The sequence below is a fragment of the Dermacentor andersoni genome, chromosome 4 (genome assembly GCF_023375885.2).
Source record: "Dermacentor andersoni chromosome 4, qqDerAnde1_hic_scaffold, whole genome shotgun sequence".
In the NCBI taxonomy this organism is placed as follows: Eukaryota; Metazoa; Arthropoda; class Arachnida; order Ixodida; family Ixodidae; genus Dermacentor; species Dermacentor andersoni.
In genome coordinates this window covers 177447753-177472604 of record NC_092817.1, presented here as the reverse complement: position 1 = coordinate 177472604, position 24852 = coordinate 177447753, and the positions used below count along the sequence as shown (strand labels likewise).

Here is a 24852-nt window from a genome sequence, read left to right as displayed (position 1 = left end):
CCGGACGTACAGAACGGAGCGCGCTCTCCGCCTTCAGACGTACTCGCCGGACAAGAAGCTTCGCGAAGTTTGGATCGCAAAAGTTAGCACCAGCAAGCAGCCATCGGCTACAACTCGGGTGTGCAGCAAGCACTTCTGCGAGGACGATTTCAGATGTGGTGTCGGGGCAGCGATGCTCGCGCGCGATGCCCGGCTAATGTCATGAAGCTTTCGTAAACAATATTGTTAATGATATACTGGCAGGTTCATAGGAATGTAAAGGGAGCTCTAAAAAGATGTCATCTATAAGTGCCTTGAGAAGATCGGAGCGGACACCCACGCTCCGTGAAGGAAGAAGTGAACAGGTGCACGAGAGCGGCGGCATGAGACGCGATCTCGCATTGTTCGAACCAAGCGGACAGTGGTTCCGAGCTCCTGGGATCAACGAGGCCATGCTAGTCGAGACGAGCATGACAGAGTGCGCAGCACCAAGGACCCTAGCATGGACGAGGGTTTCCGACGTACTAGGGCTCCGGCTACCAGTGTTCGAGACGCTGACTGACTCGGTAGCCGGCGGTCTGTGAGCTGCCGTGCCTGAGCTGTGCTGAACATTCTTCCAATTAGGCACAGCGGTAGTTCTGCTAGACGCGGCCTCACACGTGATCACTGTACGTAGGTGGCGAGAGGCGTACGAGCTTGGCACCGATACCGTGCTGGGCGTGCAATCGTAGCTGCGTGCGGCGTACGAGCTGACGCGTACCTACAGCACTTCGACCGGGTAGTCACCAGCCAGGAATGGCCAAAGACAGGTGGGCGCTGTGATCAAGCTTGTGCCTGTCAGGTGAATTCTTGAGCGTGGTGGGACGCATGGCTGCAGAGGATGCCACAGATTATGAAAATCTGAAGCAAACTTTGCTGCAAAGGTTCCGGTATACGGATAAAGAATACCGACATAACTTTAGCGAAGCAAAGCCAGGAAATTACGAGACAGGACCCAGTTTGCTGGTGAACTTCTAGGGTGCGTTGATATTGGCAGCAGATGGCGAAAACCGGCAAAACGTATGAGGTGCTAAGAGATAACATTGTAGCGGAAGATATTTTGCTACGTTGTGATGAGAGGCCCGCCATCTCCATAAAAGAGCTGGGATGCCGTGACCTCGACAAGCTAGCCGAAGCACCTGACCATTATTTGGATGTGCAAAGCTTGACAAATCTCACCAGACGAAAGGAGTAAAGAGGGACTAATAAATCAGACACCGTGCTTTAGATTGTTGGACGCGGTCAAAAGGACCGAAGTCTTCATCCTGTGGGAAATGTAGGAAATAAAGCCATAAAGCTGACGAGGGCCCTAATGTAAAGAGCATCAAGAAGGAGGCGTCAAGTGCTATTGCTGACTGCGACCGGATGCCTGGCATCTGGAATGAAAAAAATGGCGATTTTAAATCTAAACAAGAGGAAATAAGCCCATCTGCTAAAACAGCTAGAAAATACATCTTTATTGGTTGTCTGATGCAAGATATGCCGACGGAAATAAGACATCTTGATGGACATTCTTTGACAGTGCTGAGAGATTCCTAATTCAATACTGTGGTCGACAGGCGGTGGTACCGGAAAAGGATTTTACCGATATCATGTGTACTGTTTACCTTCTGGACGACTCATGTAAGCAGTTTCCAGAGACAGACGTCTACGTAGACTCTTTCTTCTTCCGAGTAACGACACTGGTATTACGCATGAAAAAACAACTGTATGACGTTCTTGGCAGCATCGACGATGTGCTCTGCAGCTCTGGTTTTAACAACTCCCGTAACTCGTTCGATGGTGCAAGACTTCATAAAGAATCGGCGCCAGCAGAAGAGCCTGTTCAACGTCACAGCTTGTCCCGAAATAGAGCGACAATAAGTGCAGCATCAACAAGGGGAAGGAAGGAAATGCATTTACCTGTTGCTCCATCGAACTCACTAGATGTGAGTCCACAATATCTGCAATCGTTGCAGGGAGCAGACTATATACCTTGGAGTATTGTTTTTTGTCAATCTAGAAGGCAACGACGAAGCGATCACAGAACGTAGAATTTGTTTTGATAAAGGGCATACTTTACCTACACTACAGATGGTTGACGAGCAAGTTCACCAACTTATTATTTCCTTAAGCCTCCACCAGATCATCGTTAAGTTAGCGCGCTAAGAAGTTTTGGCAGGCCACGAAAGTATTAAACGAACCACCGATATAATATTCAAAGAATTTTATTGCTCAGAGGTGCATGCTTAGGTGACCCGATTGGTGCGCTCTTGTGACAGCTGTTACCCTACTATTCTACGACACCTGGTCGGACGTGTGCCCATAGGGAACGTGCCAGTGTTTGACGAGTGATTTCAACGTGTTGTCATTGATATAATCGAGTCACTTTCACCTACGTCGGCAAAACGAAATCGTTTTGTTATAACGACGGTCGACAGCACATCACGCTATCCTGACTCCGTTGCATTAACGAGTATTGATATAAAGAGGGCAGCAGACGCCCTGGTGGGAGTGTACTCCATGGTGGGAATACGACGAGAAATGGTGATCGATTGAGGTAGACCAATTGCTTTCAGTGTAATGCAAGAGATGAGCAGGCTACTGTCCTTGCGACATTTGTCAACATCATCCCAGCTTATAGCAAATGACCTTACTGAGCGCTTCGATGGCGCCTTAAAGCAAATGATACGACCCATGTGCCAGGGAAGTTCAAACAGTTGGGGCTTATACCTTATGTCACTATTATTTGCATATGGAAAAGTACCGTAGTCGAGTCTCGGCTTTTCTGCTTTCCATCTACCGTATCATCAATGCATCAGAGGGTTACTGACCATGCTAGCGAAAATATGGACACGGGAAACTCCTTATGCAGAAACAAAGACTACATATGGAGTATGTTATGGTGCTCAGCGAACGTTTACAGGAGACGTGTAGAATTGCTTGCGAAGGACTGTAGTAAGGTAAACTGGTACAAAATAAATACTACGATCGCAAAGCGACGCCACGTGAGCTCTGTGCCGGAGTCAAAGTGTTATTACCGCAACCTTCCGACAACAAACTCTTTTTAACCTAGAAAGGCCCATTCACTGTTCTGCAGAAACGTAATGGAATCGACTATGTTGTCGATCTGGGAGCATGAACCTCATTAAAGAGTATGAGGAGAAACTACCTTCCGCGGACACAGCGGGATGCCCGGATGTCACTTTGCAACGCAACAACCGGAAGAGGAAGTGGAACTATTGTTCCTCTCACTTAAACATCGCAAGGCCTACCGGGACGTCAAAGTCGCCAATACCTGTGGCCGTAGAGCCAGAGGTCCGTGGAGCGAGAGACCCTTATTCTCGTGTGCGCTGCCAAGAAATGCATCGTCTGTTTTTTCGGGAAACAGTTTGTGCGTCAGAGTGCCCGCCATCTGCTCGCCTACATTAACTCGGCCAAGCATACGAAAACTAGGACACTTTCTGGAGTCTGATACTAATGGAGTACGACTTCGCGGTGTATACATAGCGCTAGCTAGGTGAGCCGTGTGTAGACCAAGGAGCTAGACTTGCAGCGTGATGTGCGCCTACTGCATTTAGTGCATTTGTGAACATTAAATGAACTATATCATGTACGTATTGAAAAACTCTATCTTGTGAACACTTATCACCTTACAGACTGCGAACTTTCTCCATGCAGGTAATTTTAAAAGTTGTTTAAATGAAACGACTTGCTAAAGCGAGGGATAAAATGTCATATGTAAGTGTCGCGAGAAGATTGGAGTGGGCACCCAAGCTCCGTGAAGGAGGAAGGGAACGGTTGCACGAGAGCGGTGGCACCAGGTCCGATCTCGCTGTGTTCGAACCAGGCGGACGGCAGTTCCGAGCTCCTGGAGTGAACGATGTCCCGCCGGGCGCGACGAGCGAAGCAGGGGGCGGAGGACCATGGACCCGAGCGCGGACGAGGGTTTCCGACCTATCGGAGCTCCAGCTGCCAGTGTTGGAGACGCTGGCTGACCCGAGGACCGCTGGTTCATGAGATGCCGTACCGGAGCTGTGCCGAACAGCGTTCCACTCAGGCACAAGTGGTGGCTGCACTAGACGCGGTACTCACATGCGACTGCCACACGTAGATTGCCGACGGCGTACGAGCTTGGCACCCAGACCGTCCTTGGCGTGCAACCGTAGCTGCGAGCGGCGTACGAGCCGGACGCCGAAGCCGTGCTGGACATGGCGTCTCCAGGCTGCCGCTGCTGTTCCTGAGCGTGACGTGTGTCGCCATATCCATGGTGGGCGCTGCCTGAACGTCGCGCCCTTGCAACAGACTCATGCTCGGGGTCTTTACAGTACCGTGACAACGGAACCATGAACGACTCAGCACGGGACTGCTTCAACTCATTTATTTTCGTGTCCTCCTTTGTGGACGTACTGACTGCCGCTACGCAGCTTATTGACTTACTGCATACTCTTTTAAAGTTCTTTTTATTCCTTTTATAGTTCACAATAGAATAAGGCTCGTAAACAACTCCCTGTCTTCCTTTCGCATTCCGATGCACTAGCAAATGTGCCAAGCAGTCATAAATACTCCTAGAGCACTTTTAAAAATGACATAGCATATGATAGCTCATGCTTGTGTAGCATCAAGGGAAATGTACTGGATTAAGAAAAAGAAGCAGCGGATAATTCCTCGCTGAGAAAATGCAATGAACATACAAAGCGATGCAGCTTGAGAAATAATGATAATGAGAGATCTAAGGACTTCAGAAGTAAAGAAAAGAAAGACTGGATCGTTGCGACAGCACAAGTCACCGTCGTAGGCGTCGTAGTCCCTGGTTATAGGTAAATTATTTTTGAACAGCTCTGATAGCATACACGCGAAAATGCTTGCTTGTGTACTATCATATGCTAATATGCTGCGGCCAAAAATTGACGGAAACTGCGCTCGCAGCGAAAGCGAAGCATTGTGCGCGGACATGTATGCCGACGCACAGTCAGCCACCGCGAGTCAACGCGATCGCGGCATTGGTACTTCATTCTGTCATGCTCCATTTATTTATACAGACAGGCCAATATAATGACATATTTCGCGTAGTTCGTTAGCAGCAACTGCTGCATTTTCGCGCAAGAAGCCGGTTCGGGCGACTCCATCTCGGCGATCGCGCGCGATGGGCGTTCACTGTACGCATTCGATAAGTCCTCGCCCCCGATAGTGCTAAATCGACAAAATTTAATTTCTAGTTTTGTTGCAGTCATGCAAGGTCAGCAGAATGCGTTCGAGAGAGCTAGTGGGCTTATATATATATACATGCAGGGACAATAGGGAGAGTGAATTATTCATCACTGGCTTATCACAGCGAATATTTACGCGTCTCGAAACTTTGTGACTTCAACCAGCGTCACTCGTTTGGCGACATAGAACCGTGTGGCTTGCTCTTCCACTGGTCCGCCATTCGCACATTGTTCGCCATCACGAGCGCCATCAGGCAAGGTCGCGTAGCTGAAATAATTTGTTTGGCTTGTTTATTATTATTCAATGCCTGGGTGGCGCGCTAGCGCAGTTCAAGAACATTGCCGCCTCGAATGTAACTGCACTTAGTCCTCGCGCTAATTGGCTCATTTGCTGTTACGGCAACGTGTTTAAACTCCTATTGCACTGGTTGCGCGTGACGCACCTGCTTAATTCTATTCGTTTGCTTCTGGTGATGGTGAAGTGACTGTGTACTGCGCATACGGTCGAGCTGCAGACACTCACGCTTCGAATCGACTTATTGCTGGTCGGTAGTACTAAAATATTCCGATCTTCGTGGGTGTCTGATCATGGTTGCGTTCTAGGGTGCATGCAGCTTTGCGCATAATTTTCTTTGGCGCCGTCGATTTGACCCACTAATTTCGGTTCGCCTACGTTAATTCGTATCGGCGTTCGTACAGCAAGTCGTTAGTCTAGATCTACTAAATCTCGCGGGACTGAAAATAATACAACTTGAGGCAACCTCGTAATTAACATAATCGAAACCGGCAGTTTTATGTGCAAGAATCATCATACCCGAGGAAGTACGCCTTAGTGGGCGAATTCGGATTATTTTGACCACCTGGGTTTCGTTAGCGTGCCCCCAAGGCACCGCACATGGTTGTGTTCATTTCGCCCCCATTGAAATGCGGCTACTTCCGCCGGGATTTGCTCCTGCGCCCTCTAGGTGACCTCGTAGGAAGGTCAGTTGCAAGTCTGCTGTTCTGTACAGCTGTTCGAACTCTGCTTACGCCGAGCGTGCATGATGCGCGATAGATAGGCGCGTTAATAGTGCCGTGCCGACGTGGCAGCTCCCATACGCAACATACGGCGTGCTATTTTTCAACTAATTACCAGAATTTTGTAAACTCACTTATGCCGTGTAACACAATTCTACTTCTTGAGCTCAACTACGATGAGGCGGAAATTACACGAAAAATTAAAGTAAATATTTCACTAATTAACCATTTCTAATTATTAATTCAACGAATTACTTCACGGCACTTGTTCTAATATACAATTTATAGCCGGTGACTTAGAGCGTCTGATGTACTTTAGGCGAGTTCTGAAGATGACGCCAATTTAGAGGTATGTCTTATCAATTTTTGTGACGAATGCCTTTGGTGTTCCAGTAATTAGTTTTCTTCAGTATATAAAAACGAGTTACGCTAAAAAAGTAAGCCGGACAACAGTGCCTCTTTACTGTAAGTTTGAGAGCGTGTATCTCAAAAGTCGTGCTTTCTTCAAAATTTACTCCAGCTGCATCTGCCTCGAGAGACCACCTTCTTCAGGTTGGATATTGCAGTGTATGACTTGAAGTGATTAGTTCAGAAGGTGGTAATGGAAGTTTTCTTAATTAGTCAATTATCTGTTTTTACTTTCAGTGGACGTACTGCCAGCTTTTTCAGCTAATACATCAGAATTAATTAAATTGGTGCTATATGCCATAGGCAATTTACATTATTATAAAACGTCCGAGTTTTTGTTTGAAATTACAGGTTTGCCACGTACTGGAGCCAAATTTTTATTCCAACGATAGCGCGTGATGGGCAGGTGTAATGCCCCCTATCGTAACATGTGGCTCCATCGAGCCGACAAACCATTCGTTGCATTTCCCGATTAGGATCACTTCCGTCCTAGAGGGCTTATTTTTTTTTTCTGCGGGGGGAGCGCGGGGGTGTTTATGCTTACAGTTTAGAGAGCATTCAACCGGTGCTAATAAAAATATCAATAAAGAGGTGAATAAACGGGGCAATTGCTACGAACGGGTGGATGTCTGATTTTCCCTTTATGAATTACTTCTCTCCACCTTGCGAGTTCCCGCAGAACTACTACGTCAATAAAAATATCCGTCACGCAAGAAGTTTTCAATACGCTCAATTAGTACATATGAGTGAACGAGTTTGGCAAGTATAGACTTTGCTATCTGTGCCGAGCACGCTTGTAAGACACCAATTTTAAACATCCGCGGGCCAGTCTAATTTAACCCTTGCGATTGTGATGAATTACGGCAGAAACTTCCCATATTGATTGGGCAGAGCGGTACTTGTGAACGGCTAGTAGCAGGGTCTCTGTTTAGCGCAATCCATTCGACGGATTTTCTTCAGGCCATACCTAATAACACTGAATAAAAAAAAGAGCTTGCATTGTGAAATGAATGAAACAGATGCTTTACCGTTTGGCCATCGCCAGTGGAAACTGCGACACATGCTCTGCCAGCTGTGCACTTAATCTCTGAATTTTCCTGAATTTTGCGCCCGTACGGACGTATGTACAGCACGCCCCTTTGTACGATCCTTCCTTATGTCCGTGTTTGTTTCACAGGTAAAGAAATCCCGCCAGGCCAGCTACGCCTTTCCACGCTGCTGTTATTCGCTGCTTGGTTTCTTGCTTGCCGTTTGTCATGCCCGTACTTCATGGAATCGCCGGTGAAGTGTTACTCTAATGCAGCGATTTCCGCCAACGTTAATCGTTGGATGGGAACGAAACTTGTAATTCTAAGGTTGTTACCAACGTTTGGCATAGCGCTATATATGGTTCTATACCGTTGCCGCGAGTGTCTCCAGCACAAGTATGGTTAGCCGATGCTGTCTAAGCTGCGCCAGTTGCACCCCTGGCGCGGCTTAGCTAATGCACTTAAACGAGCTGGTAGCTGGCGAAGATGGTAGTGGCAATGGTCGATCGTCATATCCTAAATCCTTGTTCGATCAATGTTACTGTGGGAGCATCTGATGTATCTGAATATTTAGAGAAATTTAAGCGTGTGTGCCTACTCACACGTAGCGTGAAGCGTTGAGCAAGCTCAAGTGCTGGTAAACCGAACAATGCGGGACAGAGTTGTTATCTGTGATCAACATACAGATAGGCCGTGGTTATGGATAAGCTAATTATTTGCAGGCAGAAAAGGTGATTTCTTATTTCTCTTTATGTCATAGACATGCGGAATGGTAATTCCGCATGTCTATATTTATGTTAACACTTGGCAACATTCTTCTTCAGAATCGGATTATTTGTTGCAGTATACATGGTGTATATTTCTCGGTACAAAATTGTTGAAAACCATTTCCTGTGGCAGATAGCCAATTCTAAACATTGATCAAAATCATTCGAAGACACTGCCATTCCTTCTACGAGAAATCAAAATACTTTTTGAATAATTGACATACTTACGCTAATTAACGTTTCATTAGTAAAGAGAAGATATTTCAAGCAACGAATTGTAGATAGTTAGTAAAGTAATCAATAAAAAGTAAATTGGCGTAATAATGTAAATTATTTAAGTAAGCATTTTGATTTTCCGGCAGAAGTAATGGGCCAGCTCATCTAGTAATATAGAACATGGGTTACAGTTGTACTATCTGCCTACGGAATATTTTAAAATTTGGGTCAGTGAAAAATATCCCTCCAAATGATAGCATACACGAAGTGGTGGTATTGCTGCTACAATGATCAAATCTGCTACGCTCCTTTAATGCTGCGTCATGATGAGCCGCGCCGCTCAATCTCTGAGGCCACGGAGAAGAGGAGTTGTCGACGACAGCTGGCGGTCACCGTTGCCAAAAGCGAAGAGTATGGTGACATATGCATTCATAAAGCTAAGAGGAGCTGAACGGTCACTGAGCCGATCCGGTGCAGTGCGTGTTCGTGCGTGCAAGCGGTCCGCTAATAGGAAGCTCTGTGTGCCATCATAAGGGGTTGTGCGTAGGTTAGTATGAAGTTCTGCGGACCTATAGAATTGCGTGCTCGGTCCATCATGCGCTATTCGCGAGTCCCACATTCGTACTACGTACTAGCGACGTGACCGTGCTTGGGGAGGTGTTCATCAACGGGCGACGCGCATTTCGCACGTTCTGCCCAGTAGCAGTGGCATGGTGCACTCAGCAAACTGAAACTTACTCCCTGGCTTGTTACATGTCGGGTCTTTTGCTTTGTTGCATTTACCTTCTTGTGTTCATAATGCAGCGGACTTGAAGCTCGGCCCTTTTACTAGCTAAATGACTTTAGAACGAAAATATAACTCCGCAGAGACACTTAAGACTGCTTATATAGGTATGGAAATGAGAAAACAATGTAGTTCGTTTGGTGATATGCTTCTTTCGCGCACGTTCTGTGTCCGCACAAGCTCTCCCCTGCTTTCTAACTGAACCTCGGTAAGGCCCAATAAAAACGCGCCAAGCCGCTCCACGCATTCACTTGCCCCCGAGGAACTCATTACTTGAAGGACCGCTCACCGGCGTTTAACCGACCACAAAATAAAAATCAATCGGCCAGTTGCAGGGAAATTCAAACTTACATATATACCTTTTTGCGCATCCTCAGTAAAGTCCATCCTACGGAACACCCTTCTCCCTGCCCATTGTGCTCAGCTAAAGTCACCCTTAATGATATCACGTGGGCATGTCAGGCCATTGCTGCGTACCCCGCACACAACACCTTACAGTGGAGCGATGGGAGGAGCGGCATGCCAGCGAGAGTCAAGACGATCACCTGAGTGTGATTGACCGGGCCCGCCGAGTAGCACATGCAAACGGAGTCCTGGACTGAGGGCCCCCCACCGCAAGCAAAGGACCGGACTGGATGTGACTGGTTGCGGAGTGGATTCCAAGGGAAGGGAAGCGTAGCAGGGGGCGGCAGAAAGTTAGGTGGGCGGATAAGAAGAAGTTTGCAGGGACAACATGGCCACAATTAGTACATGACCGGGATAGTTGGGGAAGTATGGGAGAGGCCTTTGCCTTGCAGTGGGCGTAACCAGGCTGATGATGACGATGAAATAAATTTTCACCACCACCACTCAGCGGCGTCCAACTAGACTATAATATATATTATTTCATGTACATGGTTTATACACTCATGACGTGGCGCCCCCTCCAACCCATTGGCTGCGCCGTCAACTGTATGACGGACGCTCTAGGCACACCTTTAACCAACCGGAACCATGGAGCCGCCTTGGCGTCGGGGCAGCGTGCTCATCTCGCATGGTGAGATGAGCACGCCTCCATATCTCATCTCGCATCCCAGACGCCCGGCTTCGATTCCCACCCAGACTAAAAGAGAACTGATCTTCTTTTCACAGGCATTAACTTACTTCGTTTACAGGAACCTCCCAGACAAAGCTGACGTCAATCCGAGCATTTATGACGGTATTTTACTCTGTCATCGGCTATTTTGGGTACAGTCTTTAGCAAAATTACACCATTTGTTGGCGTATATTGCCACAAAACAATAATCGCCATTTGCCTTGCTTGCGTGTCCTTTTTTGAAAACGCTGCGTGCGCTATTTTCCTCTCCAGGATGCTCTGCCATGCTGACAACAGGCATGTCGTTCGGGACTTGGAAGTACGGGGCTACCAGCGTTAAAGAAACGAAATGCGAACAAGACAGATTGAGATCATTGCTGTGCGCCAAGATACAACCCAAAAGGTGTAATTTTGCTAAAGAATGTAGCACCGTTCGGTTACTGCGCAGACAATGGAAGATTTTCGCGTAATGCGACATGCAATGATTTTACATTAACATTGCACAATGGTCTATTTCGAGACCACGTGATTCTATTGCCGTGCGTTTTTGTGCCTTTATGTGGCTCGTTTTGCGGCTCCACTGACGCAGTACTTTCTTTTCTCAGTGCACTGGTCGGCTTAGTGTAGCCGCGTGATGGTTGTAATTTGGGCGCGAGTAACCTGTAAGAGTATTATCCTCCTCCAGGATAACAGAAATAATGCGCACCGGTACTCTGGAACCATTTCGGATGTGCAGGAATAGTATCCAACCAATTAGTATTCAGAATTATTATTGTGGACGGCTAGAAAATTTGTTCTATATCCTCAATTTTCCGGCAGCGAATCACCTCCAACAGCTGTCGACCACAGTTTGAAGCAGTGATATGATCGGCTCATTGCTCTTGCCCATCCTTAGCCTCAATTTAATTGGGTGCGTTGTTAGCGGTAAGCTGAACCTACCGCAAAGTAGGTTTAGGTTAGCATTCACAGATGGTAATGCGCCACTACGGCCTCAATAATGACAGATAAAGAAGTTGGGCTTTACGAGAACACGCGGATGGGATATACTATTATGTGCACTTACGCTGTTTGCGCTAAATGGGTTAAATAAGTAACTTTTAAGTATGTCTTGTACGTGCGGCACATGTATTTTTTTTGTCATCATTAACTGCAAATTTTGGACCGAAAGAGTGTTATACCTCGAGAAGTGTGTATTCAGTGGGATTTATTTTTGTTGTGCTGCTGCCCTTGATCTCTGACAAATCTGCCTGTCCTACCACATTAAACCCAAGAATGATTAATAAGTACGTTATTGCCCTCTTTATTATTTTACTCAAAATACCTTCCATAATATGAAACATGATAATAAAATTTTATTTAAATGGCGTATTTGGCTTATAGTTTCTCTTGGTTCTGCAGTTCATGCTGCAATAAAAAAAGAAAGGACGCCAATCAAGGGGTGTTAATAAGAACTAGACAATTATGCTCCCGTATCGAAACCTTTTTCACAGCACTAACTTCTCCAAGCGACGGTATTCTGTGCATGCCGGCGGTAGATTGCCACCTTGTGGTTTAGATTTTTTCCTGTTGTCTGGATTACAAGGGACTCATATACTGCCTTCAAATGAAGTTTTCTGGGCAATGATAGAAGCGTTATCTCAGTAAATGACATATTCGTACAGCCACGTGCTCCACAAGTGCAGTGGAAACTACACTATTTTTTTTTTTTCATTTCTGTGTCATTCACTCCGATATCATTCATATGTTTCGTAGAGCTCTTTCAAGATTACTGCTTTCGCCGATGTAAAGCTAGTGCTGATTCGCGCAGCGTATTCTGCATACAACGCACGGAAACATCTTCACATCTACCAGTTAATACTGCAACTAGTGAGCCGAAACGTGGGTTACATTGACTTCATAGGTTTTCATAACATCTTCCAAGAGCTCGCTCACTAAAGGGCCATAGCCAAAGGTGGCGCAAGCTCGAGGGGGAGTGACCTGCGATTTGGCACCCTCACCTATATTCCACGGAACGAATGAAAATTTCGGGTTATGCTCTCCCTGACGTAATCTGTGCAGATCAGTGTCAGAGATCTGACCGTCAGGATTAAAGGAAATGTCTTACAGCGAGCCCAGAAAATTTCCTCTAATCAGCTGCTCAGAGTACGGCGAGATAAGTCCTCCTACCCAGGTGATAGTGCGTAGTGATTTCGCTGAAAGTAGTGAAAGGGTCCCGAAATTCTAGAACCCCGGAGTCTGAGCTCGACTCCGCTCCCGCGCGGTGGGTTAGAGCACGCGCAAAGTATTTTTGAAATAGCCTATTTTCGCTTCAATTGCCTTTCTTGACTTCGCTAAAAAATGGTTCAGGGCACCTTTATCACGCCGTCGCTACGACGGCTAACACTTCGCGCTGCCTTACACAAAATGGGGACCTGGACGACCACGCCCAGCTATGCTAGCGTCAGCGTAGCCATTCTACCAAGGCAAGAGCGCGTGACATAACGCATTCAGGCAGACGTCCCGTGGTTGTAGGATGTCCGGGATTTCTACATCGACATGCTGGACATCTGGTTGATCCATCCAGCTGGAGATCCACTTCTGTATCAATAAGATTCCAGGATGCGGCTCCTACAACCCGGCCCCGGCTTCTACGAAGACTTGAGGGCAGCCGTCCTTGCTCACTGCGTTACCTCCAACCCTCAATTGCAATAGGGGAGGTATTCTGTAAGAGTCCACCTTGTGGACCGGTCCATTTCGTCTGCTGTTAGAGTTCTGATTGGCTGGGCTAGGCTGCGCATCTGGGGCAGCGAGAGGCTACAGCCAATCAGCACTTCAGTAGGCGACGAAATGGACATGTCCACTAGGTGTGCTTTCATAGAATACCGCCCCAGTTCTCGCCATTTGAACAGTCGCGTTATTCTGTGCCTTGTCGTCACACATCGCCTGCGTCCACCCGTGCCGATGGTGAATACGCGCCGGCCCCAGCATCAAACCTGCATTACCAGTCAATTCATTGCATTGCTATGAATGCGAAGAATTGCACTGTTACCGTAGTCTTGTATTTATTTTAGTTGGTGAGGTGCACATCATTCAGTCGCGTCCTGTCACTTCAGAAAACGTTTAGAAGCAATGGCCGAGCAAGCAAGGCGATGATATGTAAGCTTAGGAACTTTTGGTGACGGTTTACGCAATCTAAGAACAATTGCTGTAATATTACGACATTGGTGCTTAGTTTATGCCTATAACAGGTGTTGATAATACTATCTTCGGGTTTAAGCTATTATGTGAAATATCACAAATCAGTACATAGGAAACCCACAAGGTGGAAGAACGTCCATGAAACGAATGATTCTCATGAACTCGACTGTAGTAGGATGCTAAAATGAAACCTATAAGTACTAGGCTCTTCGTCAGTTCAGATGGTACATGCGCATCCCGAAAAAGCGTTGGTCCCGTGTTCGAAACACGGATCTTAACACATTTTTTATCAATTATTTGCGAGGTTTTCTTCCTGAAAATTCGTTTGAGTTTCCTTTGTGGCGTCGTGCTACAATCGTCTGGATGTGATTTTTCTTTTGCTTTCATATTTTACGAAGCAATGCCAATGACCTCGCCAATTGCCGAAATGGCAGAGAAGAACAATAACACAATAAGTTTTCACACGCGTGTAATTCTCTCTAAGCGGCGCAAGAACGTGCTCATTGGTGTCCTAATTTACTTAGGCAATATCGATACACAAGCCCGAGGCAGTCAGTTGATATGCTATTTTTGCCATGTTATCATAGGCCCTTGAACCGTAAATATCTTGCTTAAGCCTGACGCTTGTTTGCTACGCTTTGCTTTTGTTTATTAGAAATGGAATACCGATGAAACACTGTTCATAAAACCATTTGAAGAGGTCTTTTAGCATTCCGAGTACATTACTTGAAGCCATAGCGGGCAAAGGGAACCTTATTTATTGTAACGCACTCAGTTTTCACTGCAGACTTGATAGTCTTGGCGACGAACTCGTGATTCTTCTAACGACCTTCTTGCAAGACCACAACGGCAGCCGCCAGAGCCTCTCCGTACTCGGAATCCGGAATCCGGAACAACCGAATGAATGCCAAATGTTTTTACGGGCAGTGTATGGGGAAATATTTCTGCAGTTGCCAGCGAGCTTTCGAACCCCGGAAAGGAAGCTTGTGGTGTGAAGATTTTAATTCTCAACAGCAACATTCGTGCTTTTTCATGACTGATTTTCGGCATATTATACTTCCAAACAATTACAAACGTAAAGCACAAAGAATGATAACACAGGCACAATAGCGCGTCCGCCGAAATGGCATAATGTTTTCATTCAAAACTCCTTTGTTCTAATCAGGAGTTCAACGAAGTCTAGTTATGCATTCTGTAGTATATGCTAGGATATTGGGAGGACATCCCAATTTTTCTTCGTCCAGAAAGGAGGCTTTTCTCGCGTAAGTGCAAATGTACATCGGCACCCTCACCGCACAAGACGCTGCAAGACTTACCGTGCATAATATTATGCGAGCTATCCCCTTACTGTATGGCTCACATTTTTGGTGAAAGTGCAGTTTATTACGAGCAACATAAGTATATTTCCTAATATAATTATATATTTCTTTATGTGGGTTCTGAGCAGCTACAGTAAAGCCAATAATAGCACCAGGACCATCTCATCCTCAAAGACAAACTGCCCTAATGGCGTTGTGTGTTAAATGCTTTTAAGAGTGTCACGGGGAATGCGACAGAGGGAAATCCAAGACGATGAGCAAAACAAGAACAAGGTGAAAGCGGGTGCCAACGTTTCGACAAGTGGACTTGTCTTCTTCAAGGCGATATATACTTTTCTCGCCACAGTACATATACGTGGGGTTCTTCTAAAGGGTAGAGGGTGTAAGGCGCTTGGGTGCGGCAACGATCGAAGGTGTGTTAGCGGCGCGGGTGTAGTATTGAGAATAAAGGAGCGCTGTGCACAAGGCCACTGACACGGCCTTTTGTCAATCACGTGACAAGGGCCTTGTGTAAGCCGGCGTGTCAACGGCGTGCACAGCAGCCCTCTATTACCTGCTTCGCTGGTTGTCGTGGGCTGTCGTGTCCCTGAAAGAGATAATAGAAAGAACAGCAGAAACCGGTGCTCGTGAAAAAAAAAAAAAAAAAAAAGCACACTAAGCACCCAAACCAAGTGTTGCTGCACATAGTTAGAAAGTTAGGATAGCGAATAGATTCCAAAGCTCCCTTTGAAATGTTTATCCCTATTGGTTGCAATGTCTTGAACTTATGGATAAGGTGTGATTCTGTGTATTTTCTTTTTCGTTCAGAACGGAAATTTGACTGTAAGATGTAGAGTTTAAGTTCATCAAAGTTATGACCTGGTTGGTTGAAATGCTCGGCGAAGGCTTTGGGAAGCTTCTTAGCTGTGTGCGCGCAATGTCCGTTTAATCCAACGTTCATTGATTGTCCCGTTTCACCGATATATTGTTTCTTACATAAGGAACATTCAAGCACAGAAATGTCATCCGTACTTGTACAAGTGAAGCTAGATTTTATTTATTATGCATAACTATTTGAGGTGCTTTTAAATATAATGCCACTTTAAAGGTGCATGCATGGTTTGCACCAGGGCCGACAACATGCTTCTATTACGGAGGAATATGTTGGCTGACATTTCCATGCACTAGCACGTCTTCTATGTTCCCGTTGCGGCGATAGGTAACCATTGGTACATGCGGGAATGCTTTTCTACGACGCTTGTTACTGGATAATATGGGGTGGCATTTTCATATTATGTTGTTTTTATTTGGGAGTGCATTACGATGTTTTGTCATAAAGGCTTGAAGTTTATCAGATTCTGGTGCAGGCTGTTTCTTCGCCAATTCCGACCATCTCTCCAATCTTACGCGACCTGATAAGTTCTATCGAGAGCAACTTGTGAATAATTTATTTCTGCTAGCGTTGTTTTAAGGTCACTTAGGTGGGGGATGTAATTATGTGATCCTTCTTATTCTTTTCGCCGGCTGACGCACGCCGGCTGACACACGGCCGTTGACACGTGATTGACAGACGGCCGTGTCCCTGGCCTTGTGCACAGCCTCCCACACCTTCGCTCGTTGCCGCACCCAACCGCCTTACGCCCTCTACCCTTTAGAAGAACCCCACCTATATACACTGTGGCGAGGAAAGCATATGTCGATTTGGAGAAAACAAGTCCACTTGACGAAACGTTGGCTCCTGCTTTCGCCTTGGTCTTCAAGAGTGTCAGGCATAGCAGGCGTCCAGGGCAGATTGAACGCTAACAGAAAACGAAACTCCGCCTTTTTTTTGTCTATTTTATTCAAGACAAACCAATGCTGAGTACTGACACTGATATCGCGAACTGACCTCACTAAAAATTCACGATAGATACGCGCAAGGAAACCCGAAAAATATGTTTCGCCAACTAACCAAAGTGATAATGGTTAATAGCGCCGTGGACTTGTGTCTCTCTACATGCTCAAACCTGCGCTAGCTTCCCGGTATCTGAAGTGAGAAAGCGCACCAGCGCCGGCCTGTTGACTTTCGCAGTTTCAGTCTTTGGAAGAGAATCCACAAAATAGACACCGCCATGTAGGTGCTTGTAGACGGCGAGATGGCCTGCGAGGTAAAGGAAATATATTCAACATGAAATAATTTGCATGCAGCCATGAATCATTTTAGAGAAGATATTATTCGAAGGAAACAAAATTACGGCTTCTTCTTGTGGTGAGATAATTATTCAGCCTATCAAAAGTTGACGTGTTTCAAGTGGAGGTATCCAACAAAGAGAATGGAATGCGCGTGTTTCACAAGTTTATATTTTAAATACATTATGACTTACTGCGAAGTCCTTCCACCACGCTGAAAAAATGTTGGAGCGTGAATAAAGAAGTGTACGTGCGCTTCAGACATAGTCTTTGAATACAATTAACAAAAGACTGTGCTTATTCGGACAAACATGCAGATGCCCCCGTGGTGCGTAACGGTCTGCCATAACACTGAAAGTCTGAAGAAAAAAAAATGGAAAGGATCATAAAGCTCGCTGGTAGTTGAAGTAGAATACGAGGAGATAACGCAAGTTCAATACACTTTTCGCAAGACATGTTAATGCTTCGATCGAATCACGTGAATGGAAGAAAACGAGCTTTTAGCCCTGATAATTTCATTTTCGTTCTGGTTTGCACCCAAGTGTACACGCTCTGTGGCGTGGCTGCTGGCGGAATTACCAAAGGGGACCGTAATCGCTTGAGGAAACTTGCGTGTCTCAAATTTACAAGCACATAATTATTCCTAATGAATGTTTGCTTCGCGGGATTCAAGTGCGAAAAACCACTAGATAATTACGGCACACGCCATGGTGGTGGAATGCAGGATGATTTTTAGCATGTGAGGTTATTTAAAGGGCACCTGATTCACTTTACGTGGCCGTATTTGCATTTCACCTCAATCAAAATGCAGCCGCCGCAGCCGGCACTTAAGCCCACGCCCTCAGCCCACGCCCTCAGGCGCAATGCCAAAGCCCCGACTGCACCACGGTGGCTGGCATTACGTAAGGTACGGCGCAGTCTTCTAGTGTGATCTATTAAAACGACCAGCACGACATATATAGCTTCGTGAGGGCGAGGCCGAGTTTCCGGTGATATACTATGCTTTTGTGATTGTCGTATGCGTAGGGACATTCATGTCGTTTGATGGCTAGGACGAAAGGCACGTAGCCAAACGTCTCATAAGATAGCGAAGGAGGACATCCCTCATTAAAAATGATAGATATTGCGGTGGCATTGTTGAAACAAATTTTGACCAATTTATGGAGTTTATTCCCACTAGCAATAAAAAACAGCGCTAAACAACAGGACGAGGGATGGGACACAGACAACAGCGCTGAAAAGAGCCCGATGTACAAGGAATAAACTGCAGATGCGTACGAATTTCGGCTGGTTGGTTCATGATTACGAGCAATAAAAACGGCGGTAAATAAGAGGACGAGTGAAGGGACACAGATAACAGCACTGAAAAGAGCCCGATGTAGAAGAAATAAACTGCAGAAGGGTACGCATTTGGGCTGGTTGGTTCATGATTACGAGCAATCAAAAACAGCGGTAAACAACAGGACGAGTGAAGGGACACAACCAGCCCAAATGCGTACTCTTCTGCATTTTATTTGTTCTACATCTTGCTCTTTTCAGCGAAGTTGTCTGTGTCCCTTCACTCGTCCTGTTGTTTAGCGCTGTTTTTTATTGCTCGTAATCATGAACCAACCAGCTAAATTCGTACTCTTCTGCAGTTTATTCCCACCTTTTGTTTACCAGGTTTCGGAGCAGTCCATTGAAAAATATTTCGTGCAGGAATACACAAAACATTATAACGTTTCCCAAGAAGTTATGAATTTCTGCTATCTGGAAATTCTGGATATTGTCACGTGGTGGTGACGTTAAGAACACAGTAGAAATACTGTGAAAGGCAAAACTAGATTTTATTGGGTGAACCTGTGCCCACAAAACAGGCTACACTTATAGCACAACGAAAGCGGCGAACACAGTTGGCGATCGTCGAAAAATCTGATCAGCGGGTCAAGCGCGTCGGCTTTTATACAGCAGTCATTGAATTTTTCAGACTAATCGTTGGGACCCGCATGCCGTCTACAAAGTTCTACACAATTCGCGTCAGGCGATGAAATCAGATAACGCGAGGTTCGGCGACAACAGACAGCCGGGTAGAAGCATCGATAACTTTCCAGAAACGTCGGATACATGCAGGTGCGTCCCGCGCTGTGCGATTACAGTTGTTAAGCGGCGAAACGTGGTCGCCCGATAAAGATAAGTAGACGTGTCAATATCCCCCTCTTAAAAAGCATCGACCCGATGCTGCAAACAAACGAAAGTAATAAACAAAAGCACTCGTAGCAAAGAAAAGAACAAAAATGACGAAGTTCGTCAGCGTCCGTAAAAGGGTTTAAGGCACACCACGTGGACCACTTCAGATCGTGCGCGGCGCCGCTGTGAATGCGAAATGCCGTCTGGCAAGACCTCATAGTCCAGAGCGCCAATACGTCGGATGACCTTGTAGGGTCCGAAATAGCGTCGGAGTAGTTTCTCACTGAGTCCTCGTCGGCGTATCGGGGTCCAGACCCAAACACGTTCGCCAGGCTGGTACTCGACGAAGCGTCGTCGGAGGTTGTAGTGTCGGCTGTCGGTCCTCTGCTGGCTCTTGATTCGCAGGCGGGCGAGCTGTCGGGCTTCTTCGGCGCGCTGGAGATAGCTAGAGACGTCAACATTCTCTTCGTCAGTTACGAGCGGCAGCATGGCGTCAAGCGTCGTCGTCGGGTTCCTGCCGTAAACCAGCTTAAACGGCGTGATCTGAGTTGTTTCTTGCACCGCCTTGTTGTACGCAAAGGTTACGTACGGCAGGACCGCGTCCCACGTCTTGTGCTCGACGTCGACGTACATTGCTAGCATGTCGGCGAGGGTCTTGTTCAGGCGCTCCGCGAGACCATTCGTCTGCGGATGGTAGGCAGTTGTCCTCCTGTGGCTTGTCTGGCTGTACTGCAGAATGGCTTGGGTGAGCTCTGCTGTAAAAGCCGTTCCTCTGTCGTTGATGAGGACTTCCGGGGCACCATGTCGCAGCAGGATGTTCTCGACGAAAAATTTCGCCACTTCGGCTGCGCTGCCTTTTGGTAGAGCTTTAGTTTCAGCAAAGCGGGTGAGATAGTCCGTCGCAACGACGATCCACTTATTCCCGAATGTTGATACCGGAAACGGCCCAAACAAATCCATCCCAATCTGCTGGAATGGTCGGCGAGGAGGTTCGATCGGCTGCAGTAATCCTGCTGGCCTTGTCGGTGGTGTCTTGCGTCGTTCGCAGTCTCGGCATGTCTTGACGTAACGGGCGACGTCGGCGGTCAGACGCGGCCAGTAATACCTTTCCTGTATTCTCGACAGCGTCCGGGAGAATCCGAGGTGCCCAGCGGTTGGATCGTCGTGTAGGGCGTGCAGTATTTCTGGACGCAGCGCTGACGGTACAACAAGAAGGTAGCTGGCACGGACTGGTGAGAAGTTCTTCTTCACGAGCAGGCTGCTTTGTTGCGTGAACGAAGACAACCGACGCTTGAATGCCCTAGGGACAACGTCGGTGTTCCCTTCCAAATACTCGACGAGGCCTTTTAGCTCCGGGTCTGCTCGTTGCTGTTTAGTGAAGTCTTCCGCGCTTATTATCCCAAGGAAGGCGTCGTCGTCCTCGTCGTCTTGCGGCGGGGGATTGATGGGGGCGCGCGATAAGCAGTCGGCGTCGGAGTGTTTTCTTCCGGACTTGTATATTACCGTGACGTCATATTCTTGTAGTCTGAGGCTCCACCGCGCCAGCCGTCCTGAAGGGTCCTTTAAGTTAGCTAGCCAACACAATGCGTGATGGTCACTGACGACTTTGAATGGCCTGCCATAGAGGTAAGGGCGGAATTTAGCTGTAGCCCAAATGATGGCGAGGCATTCCTTTTCACTCGTAGAATAGTTGCTTTCCGCTTTTGACCGCGACCGGCTAGCATAGGATATCACCCTTTCAAGTCCTTCTTTCCTCTGGACTAGGACGGCACCGAGGCCTAGGCTACTGGCGTCAGTGTGGATTTCGGTATCGGCGCCCTCGTCGAAGTGTGCAAGTACCGGCGGCGACTGCATGCGTCGTTTGAGTTCTTGAAATGCCTTGGCCTGCGGCGTTTCCCACTTGAACGCGACATCACATTTGGTTATATGTGTTAGCGGCTCCGCGATGCGTGAAAAGTCCTTGACAAAGCGCCTATAGTAGGCACACATGCCAAGGAATCTGCGCACTGCCTTCTTGTCGGTTGGCTGCGGGAACCTTGCGATGGCAGCTGTCTTCTGTAGGTCGGGGCGTACTCCTGATTTGCTGATTACGTGGCCTAGGAACAAAAGCTCATCGTAAGCGAGCGGCACTTTTCCGGCTTCACAGTGAGCCCTGACGACTTGATGGCTTCTAACACTGTCGCAAGCCGCCTAAGGTGATCGTCGAAATTTCCGGCGAAGACAACGACATCATCCAGGTAAATAAGGCACGTCTGCCGCTTCAGTCCGGCTAACACCGTGTCCATAACGCGCTGAAACGTTGCAGGCGCCGAGCACAGTCCGAATGGCATGACCTTGAACTCGTAGAGGCCGTCTGGCGTGATGAAGGCAGTCTTTTCGCGATCTCTCGCGTCGACTTCTATTTGCCAGTAGCCAGACTTGAGGTCCATCGAGGAGAAGTATTTGGCGTTGCAGAGCCGATCCAATGCGTCGTCTATCCGTGGAAGGGGGTACACATTCGTCTTCGTGATATTGTGCAGTCGACGATAATCGACGCAGAAGCGTAGGGTTCCGTCCTTTTTCTTCACCAGGACTACAGGTGAGGCCCACGGGCTTTTTGACGGCTGGATGATGTCGTCGCGCAGCATTTCGTCGACTTGTTGCCTAATAGCTTCATGTTCTCGCGTCGAAACTCGGTAAGGGCTCTGGCGGAGTGGTCGAGCGCTCTCTTCGGTTATTATGCGATGCTTTGCAACTGGTGTTTGTCGAATCCTCGATGACGTCGAAAAGCAGTGTTTGTATCGTCGGAGAAGACTTCTGATCTGTTGCTGCTTACTCATAGGAAGACTTGGATTCACGTCGAAGTCTGGTTTCGGGACAATACTCATCGGGGTAGATGCGGCTGAATCCGAGAGGACAAAGGCATTGCTGGTTTCCACAATTTCCTCGATGTATGCGATTGTCGTGCCCTTGTTGATGTGCTTGAACTCTTGGCTGAAGTTGGTTAGCATAACTTCCGCTTTCCCTCCGTGGAGTCGAGCGATCCCTCTTGCGACGCAAATTTCACGGTCGAGCAGTAGGTGTTGGTCGCCCTCGATGACGCCTTCTACGTCAGCGGGTGTTTCAGTGCCGACGGAAATAATAATGCTGGAGCGCGGCGGGATGCTCACTTGATCTTCGAGCACACTCAAGGCGTGGTGACTACGACAGCTCTCCGGCGGTATCGCTTGATCTTGTGACAGCGTTATCGATTTCGACTTCAGGTCGATGACCGCGCCATGTTGATTCAGGAAGTCCATGCCGAGAATGACGTCTCGTGAACACTGTTGGAGGACAACGAAGGTGGCAGGGTAAGTCCGGTCATGAACGGTAATTCTTGCTGTGCAGATCCCAGTCGGCGTTATCAGGTGTCCTCCAGCGGTCCGAATTTCAGGACCTTCCGATGCAGTCTTAACTTTCCTCAACTGGGCGGCGATGGGTCCACTCATGACGGAGTAATCGGCTCCTGTGTCTACTAAGGCGGTGACTGCGTGGCCGTCGAGAAGCACATCGAGGTCGGTGGTTCTTTGTCTTGCGTTACAGTTAGGTCTTGGCGTCGGATCACGGCTGCGTCGTGTGGAACTGAAGTTGGAACGTCGCGTCGTCAAGTCGTCTTTCATCGGTGTAGTCTTGGCTTCCTGACTTCGTCGAGGCGGTGGCGTGTCGTCATTAGGTCGTCGAGATGGTTTCTTTGTCGTCTTCGTCGGCGGCGGAGGATCTTCGTCAGTTCGACGAACGGCAACCGCACCTCCATCGGTTGCTGCTTTTAGTTTTCCGGATATGGGCTCGCAGAGCGGCCCCGTGCTGGGACGGTGTACGGTCGGCGCTGCGGCGACAGGTAGCGGCCTGGTGACGGCGAATGGGACGGTCGTCGAGGGTTCCACTGAGTTGCGGCGAGGTAGTCGGCGATGTCACGATGGCGTTCACCTTCCCTCGGGCGCTGTGCGTTGACGGCGAAGCCTCGCAATCCCAGGTCGCGGTATGGGCATCGGCGGTACACATGGCCGGCTTCGCCGCTGTGGTACCAGAGCGGGCGGTGGTCGGGGGCTCGCCAAATGTCCGTCTTCCTCACGTAGGTGCGCTGGGCGACGGGTGGGCGTGCTGGCGGCGGCGGCGTACGACGGTATTGCGGCGTTACAGGGTCCTGGCGCGGTCATGGAGGGGTACCTTGACGGCGGGCGACGGCGGCGTAGGTCATCGCTTCTGGCTGGGGCTGCGATGATTGTGATTGTACCTCGGGAACTCCGAGCGATCGCTGAACTTCTTGTTTGACAACTTCGGCGATTGAGGCCACTTGAGGTTGCGATGAAGGGAAGATCTTCTGGAGCTCCTCTCGTACGACTGCCCGGATGGTCTCGCGCAGGTCGTCGGTGGCCACTGATTGAACGTCGGCGTAGCTTGTTGGCTTGGTGCGTCGGTCGAATTGCCGGTTCCACAATTCCAGTGTCTTCTCGATGTTCGTCGCCTCATGAAGAAACTCGTCGACGGTCTTCGGTGGGCTTCTTACCATTCCGGCGAAAAGTTCCTCCTTTACACCACGCATCAGTAGGCGGACTTTCTTTTCCTCTGACATTTCCGGGTCGGCGTGGCGGAACAGACGGGTCATTTCCTCAGTGAAGATCGCGATCGTCTCATTCGGCAGCTGCGCTCTGGTCTCCAGTAGAGCTTGGGCTCGCTCTTTTCGCACGACGCTCGTAAATGTTTGCAGGAAGCCGCTCGTAAATGTTTGCAGGTCCCACGTCGTCAAGGTGGCTTCTCGATTCTCGAACCACGTCCTGGCGGCGTCCTCCAATGCGAAATAGACATGACGCAGTTTGTCGTCGCTGTTCCAGCTGTTAAATGCGGCGACCCTCTCATACGTCTCGAGCCAGGTTTCCGGGTCCTCGAATGTTGAACCGCGGAACGTCGGAGGCTCCCTGGGCTGCTGCAGCACGATGGGGGACGCTGGGGCTGCCATTGGGGTTTCCTTGGCCTCAATCTTCTTGGTCTTCTCAGGTAGACGTCCGTGCTCCGGGGGCAGCTGTTGAAGACGGCGGCTTGCTCGATGTTCCGGGACGGCGCTGGTGTTGTCTTTGCGGTCCGGGCTTGTATTACGGCTTGTCGGGGCGTGCGGTACATGAACGTAAAGCACCTCCACCAGATGTCACGTGGTGGTGACGTTAAGAACACAGTAGCAATACTGTGAAAGGCAAAACTAGATTTTATTGGGCGAACCTGTGCCCACAAAACAGGCTACACTTATAGCACAACGAAAGCGGCGAACACAGTCGGCGATCGTCGAAAAATCTGATCAGCGTGTCAAGCGCGTCGGCTTTTATACAGCAGTCATCGAATGTTCCAGACTAATCGTTGGGACCCACATGCCTTCTACAAAGTTCTACACAATTCGCGTCAAGCGATGAAGTCATATAACGCGAGGTTCGGCGACAACAGACAGCCGGGTAGAAGCATCGATAACTTTCCAGAAACGTCGGATACATGCAGGCGCGTCCCGCGCTGTGCGATTACAGTTGTTAAGCGGC

At 48.2% G+C, this 24852-nt stretch overlaps 1 protein-coding gene across 1 annotated transcript in view; it reads right to left on the bottom strand.

Moving 5' to 3' along the window:
* Positions 1-16813: 16813 nt before the first annotated feature.
* LOC126531933 (probable 4-coumarate--CoA ligase 3) overlaps positions 16814-24852 on the bottom strand; it is a 67341-nt gene continuing 59302 nt past the window's right edge. The window contains exon 7 of the mRNA XM_055070348.2: positions 16814-17117. Within this exon, the coding sequence (XP_054926323.2) occupies positions 16978-17117 (140 nt within the window). The 3' untranslated portion in view covers positions 16814-16977. The remainder of the gene's footprint in view (positions 17118-24852) is intronic.